This window comes from Penaeus monodon, chromosome 3, assembly GCF_015228065.2.
Source record: "Penaeus monodon isolate SGIC_2016 chromosome 3, NSTDA_Pmon_1, whole genome shotgun sequence".
Taxonomy (NCBI): domain Eukaryota; kingdom Metazoa; phylum Arthropoda; class Malacostraca; order Decapoda; family Penaeidae; genus Penaeus; species Penaeus monodon.
In genome coordinates, this window is record NC_051388.1 from 31,969,238 (window position 1) to 31,977,516 (window position 8,279).

Here is an 8,279-nt window from a genome sequence, read left to right on the forward strand (position 1 = left end):
ATTCTGTATGTACTAAGTTTAGTATATTTAAAATCATACCTGAGGTATTTTTCTTTCAGTACTATTTAACCTGTTTCATTTTTAGTTGACTTTTTAATCTTTATTTACTTCATATTTTCTTTCTTTTCAGGGTGTTTCAAGGCAGGGGAAAAATTAGAGGGGCCCAGTCCCTATGAAAAGAACTGTTTGCTGTAGTAAATTTTTACTACTGAAGAAAAGGTTGAATGAAAAATGAGATGGAATTATCAACAAGTGATATGCTGTGATAAACTTTGGCCTGAAATTCTATTTGTAATTGTTTATAAGATGTAGGCAAAACAGAGGGTATGTTTTAAGGATTAGATAACTTGCAAGTTTATGCCATTATACATGGAGAATCTGAAAAAGTTCAGATGAATACATATGTTCAGATTGAGTCAGATTTATTTATAATCAAGCATAAATAACTCTCAATGTGAAATGGAAGGCCTGAACTCAGCATCCAGTAAATGGAAAACACATGAAAAGAAATCACTTAACACACATGATTTATGGAGTTATTCTGGTTGTTCAGAGGATACATGGAAAACAAGTAACATTCATAGTTCAGCCACCTTGCAAGTGCCAGAAACTACTGTGAATGTAGAAGCTCTTGAACTAGGCTTGACAGATGATGAAACTCTACTAAGTTTTCTGTCTGCTGAAGAGAATTGTGAGAATGAATATTTCAGTGATTGCATTACTGAATCTGAAGCGGTAGAAATATCTAGTGTTACTTTAGACAATATCCTAACTAATACAGTAAATCAGATATTTGGAACAGAAGATACAGGGAAAGAGTCTGTTGATACATTTAACCAAAGTGACAGCACTGGAAATGTCATGAATGCATTATGTAATAAAATAGAGAATTATGATTGCATTGATGATAATTCTACATCTGCTGACCCATTGCATGAAATAGATTATTCAAATAAGGAGTGTTCCATTCCTTCTCATCTGGGAAGAAATGGTAGTGAGAGACAGAGTTTACTACAAACTGCTTCTTTTGACAGGATTACCCAGATTTTACCTGAAGAGAAACAGTTTCATTTGACAAATGCTTTTCAGAATATAGAAAGATGTGATGCAATGAAGGGGAAAGATGTTGTTCAGCTTAAAAGCATCTTTTCTGACCTAAGTAACACTAAAGATAGATTCTTTAGTTTACAGGAGTTTGTAGCTACAGATAAAAGGAGTGCCCTGTTTCAGCAACACCCAGCTGGTATTTTCAGTGATCATGAAGAAATGCAGATTGGTAATTGTCATTGGAGATCTGTTCAAGAAACAGAGACTCAGAAACCTGCAAGACTACCAGATCACGCCTCAAATTTTGTAGGGGATTGTATTGATAATTGGGATAAAAAAAAAAGTCAAGAAACACTAGTTGGTACTAATCAGATTGGGCATCACTTAAAGGAACAAAGGGAAATGAGTTATCTTTTTGTGGATGAACCATCTAGGAGCACCTGTATATTTCCAGATATTCCAACTATTCCAAATATACTTTCCATGTATCCTCATATGCCATCTGATGCTGAAATTCTTCGAACATCTGAAACCACAGGTAACTACTCTTTACCTACACACTCACTTGACGAAAAAAATTACGAGTCAGATCCAGATCTTGTCTCATCAATGCTCCCAGAGTTCACTAGACCTATTAAAAGAGATGTCTTACAAACCCTAGAAACAGAGAATGTAGCAACAACAGTAAAAGAGACTTGGAAAAGTCACTCTGTACTCATCACTGGAAGTACCAAGAAGAAAACTGTCAGTGATGTGGTATGGACCATGCAAACACCAAAGCCATCAGTTTCTCCTCTGCTCTTAAGCCGTACTTGTATACAGATCCCAAAGAGTAGTGCTACTGATGATTTGGTAAGTGCATACAATAGGCCAGAATCAGGGAATATTTTTAATGTAACTGCTTTAAGTGAGAGGCAATTGATTCAGCAGAATGTTCAAGGCACAGAGCATATACTGGAGGAAAAAAAAAGAGAGAATGCATCTCATCTGAAATGTGAAAGTGTTGTACATGAAACAAAACAAGCATTTTGTGATACAAAGGAGTTACGTGGAATTTCTCGAGAAACCTGTATAGAGAGAGTAGCATTTTCTGCAGAACAAGTGGGAACTGCCTCTTTTGTGAATCTTACTTCAGATTCTTTCTTTGGTAGTAGCACTCTTTCTAGCCAGTTTCAGTTAGCTATTGAAGATCTTCCATTTCAAGTTCCTCAGGAAGCAGACAACATATCAAGATCACAGACTGAAACTAATGTGAATCTTTCTGAATTTTCCTTTGAAGCCAACAAATGCAGTGAATTTAAGGTTGTTACACCTGATATTACTCATAAGTATTCAGGGGAATCAAGTTGTTCAGTTTTTCAAAATCCATCCTGTAATATGAATGACTTTGATACCCTTTTAGATTCCTTTATGTTTAATGTTGAGAGTGAGCACAGTAATCCAAATTCTAGTGTGAGCGTTTACTCTGTAAAAGAAAATGTAAATCTGCAAACTATCCTAAATGATTCCATGACACCAGCTAAGAACAGTAACACTGCAGATGAAATATTAGATGATTTCCTAAGTGAACTGGAAGGAGATAAAGATGTGCTCATGGCTACCAGCAACAACCTGTCACATGATATGGAGCAGTTACTTAGTGAAGATATGACACATGAAATGAAGAGGCTTTCTGATTCTTCAGCTCCACTGAAAAAGAAGACTTTGAAGCCCACAGTCTTCCAGGTACAGTCTGCAGGTCAAAAATCGCGCAAAAGCAATGCAAAAGGAAAAAAATCTAAAATTAAGGTGCAGTCCATATGTAAACCAATCAAATGTGTTGTTCGAGGACAGGTTGTTGAAAATATTTCTCAGATAGGGCGGAATAAGAAGCACTTCGCTTTAGTTCTTCGACAAGGAGTTAGAAGTATTGCAAATCAAAAGATGGCACAGGTTTGTGGCCCCTGAGGGAAGATTTTAATCCTGATCAGTTTAGTTTATCTCAGGGAACTGATGTTGCTGCACTGTCAAAGAAGGAAATTGTTGGTAATAGGACATAATGTGATCAGCTGGATGTACTAATCTGGTTGCGCTCTATGGAGCGCCTCTTTCAGGTCAAATGAAGAATCACTTGAATCCAGTAGCTTTGTCCTGCCAATTGGTGAGACAGGCCTTAGTGTCACTATACCAACAAATACTCCCACTAGTATCACTTCTTTTTTTCCTGCATAGGGCAGCGAATCCAGATGTATTGCTCAAACTCATGCGATTTCCAAATTCTTCCCTCTCATAACCCATAAAGATGGTTGATATAGAGAAACCCTCCATGCTTGAACAATTAAAGCCGACAAGTGTGCAGGGCACTTCCTGCCATATATAGCCACAAGTCAGAAAAAGGAATAGCAATTTTGGGGCATTCTCAAAAATGGAATACAGGCAAATGACTGTATTCAGACTCATTGGGGCTGCAGTCCTGCATTAAAAAAGCTTGTTCAGCTAAGTCTTGAGGTTCGCAGTAACTTCAGGTTGAACCCACGTACGTCTTGTGGTACCCGAGCTTATAGTATACATACTCCTAAAATATGCATACAAAACACCTACTATTGCCAATATGGTTTCTTGCCCTCATTTACCAAATGGGGTTCTGAACAACAGTAAGGATCAAAACCAAATTAGTAACAAACAACAGTCTTCCTGGTCAAGTCATGTGTACCCAGTTGCTCCCAAGATCAGTCAGACAAGTGTTTCATCATGTACACCTGTCCAAGTATCTCTTGAGGCAGGGGTATATGAAATTCAGAAAGTTCTTGCATCTCGTGAAATAATATTTGTAAAGCACTAAATCAAAGCCAGTGTTAACAAGTATATCCAAGAATTCATGCATGAATATTTATCCAAATAAACCATATGCGGATGAACCAAGACTAAAATCTGAGATAGTACAGTCTCTGCAGCAGAATATTTTGAAGAGAAAAGCACATCCAGACTTAGTACATAAAAAATTCAGCCGAGTGTTGAAAGATGAATTGAGAATACGCTTCCCAGATATTCCAGAACCAATTTTGAGTAGGTTGAATATTCCTCCACAGGCAATTCATAGGGGCTATTTTAGCGTGCTTGATCTGCAAACTTTACGTGCTCAAGCCTTGGCTCTTCGTCTTAGGATGATTTTTCGGGAACATGTTAGCAAGTGTATTGCTAGGAACTGTATAATGTGTTTAGATTTCTTAAAGGAAAGGCAAAAATTGTCATGGGTAGAAAGAGAGCGCCATTTGGGACAACGTATATTGAAAAAGGACAGAAATATGAGATCCGGTGGAAGGGGTAGAGCTCTGAGTGGGTAGAGAGGGTATTGCCGATTTTATTGTAAGAGTAAGCAGTTGTGGTGAGAGAGTATGATCCGCAACTTATGAAACGCACGCGAATAGTTATGTAAGCTCAAAGAGGAAGAGAAATGATGCAGATTATAGTGTATTAGATGGCAAAGGAGGAAGTCCAAGTAGGAATGTGTGTTCGATGGATATGGCATTGAAATAATGTTCATGTCAATTATAAAAGATTTTGTAAGGAGGCAGAAGTTTTTATTATGATTATTGTATAATTACTGGTAAGTGTTTATCTCAGATAACGAAAATATCCATGGCTCATTAGCAAAATCGATCACATGATGTCATCGTATGTTAAAATGTTCAGCAATCGAGACATGTGATGATATGTACTTGGCATATTATTGTAATAGGGCATATCTGAAATACTTTCAAAATGTGCAAGATATGGAAGTGCATCCTGTTGTTCAAGAGGCAACCAAAACCAGGTTGCATATGATGTCAACAAAAGATATGTATATTTATGACCAGAAAGATAGGAAAAATCAACAGATGGAAATGATGAAGGAAGGTTTTTATGATTTTTCAATCAAACAGTATGTTGAAAAAGGTAAGAAAATTGTCACATGTCTATACTTGTATATGCTTATCCTTGGTCAATGAGCAGTATGAAACTTTTAATTCTGTGTTTTTAGTGAATTTTAGATAAGGGGCTTATTTTGATAATTTAAAAAAGAGTACATGGTCAGTTTTTGAGGCTGTCATCATTACTCTATTTAATAAATACTCATTTTAATATAAGTATGACTGTTTTGACTTTTTCTTTGTCTCATAAGCTTCATAATAGAATATTCTTTTCATTAGATTTTGATCAGTTATTAAATCTCTGATGATATAATAATGATTTAAAGAAATTGGCAACTGTTAAGATTCTACTCACCTTTTCTTCAGAATTTTGTATTCCATTCAGTGATGGAGACATCAAGCATTCAAAGGGTGCTTCTTCTAAAGAGCCATTTACTGTATTTATGATGTCTTCATTCATCTCAAAAGCATTGTATCGTCACCTCAATGGTCATCGGCCAAGTATGATGCGAGTAGTATTTTTACCGAAGCTAAGAGTTATTTTCACAGCCAAGTAAGTGAGAGGAACACAACTCATTGTTGGTTAAGTATTGTTGGTATAATGTATTATGAATACATAGTATTTGACTTATATATAGTGAGGGTGTGTATGCAAATTCTTCTCAGTTTTTTTTTTTTTTACTATCGTCAGACACTTGAGTTCACCAACATGAAGTTTAACAATATGAGAGTAGACTTTGTGGATATTCATCACCAGTCGCAAATCTGTTCTTATTCCTTTATTCTATCATATAGTATTAGGTGGCTAACAAAATGACTTAAAGCTATTTTAATTTCACTTCAGCAGACGGTATTAAAGTGGCTGACAAATGACCTTTGAAGCCTGTTTCATTTTCCCCTAAATGGTCAATATAAATAAAATGTTGGTGTGCCTGTACAGCATGAGTATTGAATTGCATAAATTGCATGTTTTGATACTATTTATCTTTAATCTTTAATCCTATAAAGTTCCTCAGAAAGAATGTCAGTATTTAACCCCATAATAATGATAATTTTGTTTTTATGCTGCAAATGTAAGATGATAATCCTGTTTTCTTATGATAGTTGGTAACATGCACTCAGGCTTTCAGTTTTAACTAAAACTTTTCCCATTGTAAATAATATTTCATTTTCCTTAGTATCTGAAATTTAGTTGCTGCCTGTCAATCAACCAGTGTGGCTAATGTTGAGGAGGTTGCTCTTAGGGTCACTCTTGGTGAACCTCCAAGTTGGTCTACAACTCATTTCTGTTTCATCACGGCAGATTTTGTTGTTGTACCCAGTTTGTGATTTAATTGGTTGTCCCACAGGCTGTTTCCACTCAGGGTTGTCTGTAGAGGAAACACTTCTGGCAGGTGGGATCATCTTCATGGACACAAGCCAAGTGTCCTATGCTTGTCTGACAATGCAGATAATAGTTTGATAGGTCCTGACACCTGTCCCCTATGATTGCATACATATCCCTGTTGCAAGTGGTATCAAGTGGAGACTCCAAGGCACAGAGTAGAGCTCCAATTTCTGCTGCCACATAACAAAACTGGGCAATATTCAGTCTTGAAGATACATAGCTTGTTTTTTCTGAACACACTGGCTTCTCTATTTACTCTTCTTGGCTCCTGCCTCTAGGCCATTCTATCTACAGAGTTCTGTTTTGAGTTGTGCACAGCCCATTTCAATTTTTTATATACCAAAATACTGGGTTGCAGCTGTGATTGCCACTTTGTCTGAAAGATGGGATTTCTTGTAGAACAGTGGACTAGGCTCAGGTTCACACTTTTTTCTCCAAGCTCAATAAGTCTGATAAGTTCATAAAGAGACTTCAGAATCTTCAACCTGAGATACAGTAATTCAAAGTTTAAATTTTTTTTCTATATTTATTTATTTATAAATTTATTTACAAGATATGACAATGTTATATATCAAAATAAAGCTAATTTAACCCTTTGCTGATGGGCATGGCATGTCTGTACATGTCATGCCCACTATGAGTTTACTTGTTTAAATGTTTTTACACATAGATGGCTACACTTGTACTAAGTCTTCTTCTTCTTCTTTCTTCTTTTATAGGGTTTTAGACTCTTGCATAGTCTATATCCCCTGGATCAATTTTTCTTCTTTCCCTTTTCTTATATTATCTCTGTTAGTTTTGTTTTCCTCAGGAATATTTTGGTGTGTTTTTAGAATGTAGTACTTTTTAGTTGATGAGAGATCAGCACCTGTGAATAATAATTCTATGTTAGGGCTGTTTATTTTGATTTTTTTCAGGGCTTCCATCAACTCTGTTCTGTGAGAGTGGAATCTGGGGCATTGTAATATTATATGTTCTATGTTTTCTTCTGGGTTGTGACACCATCTGACTTTGGCTAGTAGCTCTGCCCATTATCCAGTCCATACAAGTGTTGAAAAGTGTTGGTGCAAGGACACAGCCTTGCCTCACCCCTGAATTAACAGGGAAGAAGTTTGACATACCCCCACCACACTTTACAGCACTTTCAGTACCAGTATAGAGGCTTGCTATCAGGCCAATAATCTGTGTCGGAATTCCCCTGAGCCTCAGGATCTCCCATAGCGATTCCCGATGCACCGAGTCAAACGCCTTCTTGAGGTCGATGTAGGCTGCGAGCAACCCACGACCAAACTCACGACGGCGTTCCACAATTACTCGAAGCGCTAGTATACAGTCTAATGTGGACTTGCCAGGAGTAATTCCAGACTGCTCCAGTCTCTGATGCCTCAGTAGGTGTTGTGGATCCGTTTCAGAAGAATGTGGGCGAGAACCTTGCCCGGTATGCTGAGCAGTGTAATGCCACAGTAGTTGCTACAGTCCCAACGATCCCCTTTCCCCTTCCAGAGAGGGATGACCACGCCCCTCAGCAGGTCAGGGGGAATGGTACCAGACTGCCAAATGGCAGTCAGGACTGTATGCAGGCCCCAAGCCATTGGTTCACCCCCAGCCTTTAGCAGTTCAGCAGGGATATCACATATGCCTGCAGCTTTCCCACTCTTCAGCTTGGAAATTGCCAGCCTAACCTCTGTTAGGGTAGGAGGTTCCTCACTGATGGGTGGGTACGGCACAGGCACTGCGACATCGCTTGCATCCAAGCTAACTGTTGGAGGGTCCACCTGGTACAACTGTTCAAAGTACTCAGCCCAACGTTCACGAACCCCAACATGATCCGAGATGATCCATCCATCCGCTGATTGGACTGCAGTCATCTGTGAGGAGGGCTTAGGTGCAGGTTTAAATCTTTCCAAAGGGGCCCGTGGTAGGCAGGGCCCCAAGACGATGCAAGACTTGAATTG

The 8,279-nt window shown here is 38.0% G+C and overlaps 1 protein-coding gene across 1 annotated transcript; it reads left to right on the forward strand.

Annotated features, from left to right (window-relative positions):
• Positions 1 to 134: 134 nt before the first annotated feature.
• On the forward strand, positions 135 to 2,902 carry LOC119594248 (the record flags this gene model as incomplete). The annotated part of the gene is given in 1 exon segment (XM_037943320.1): positions 135 to 2,902. A coding segment is annotated over 1 exon segment (2,443 nt), but the record flags the coding sequence as incomplete, so codon positions are not given.
• Between the last annotated feature and the right edge of the window lie 5,377 nt (positions 2,903 to 8,279).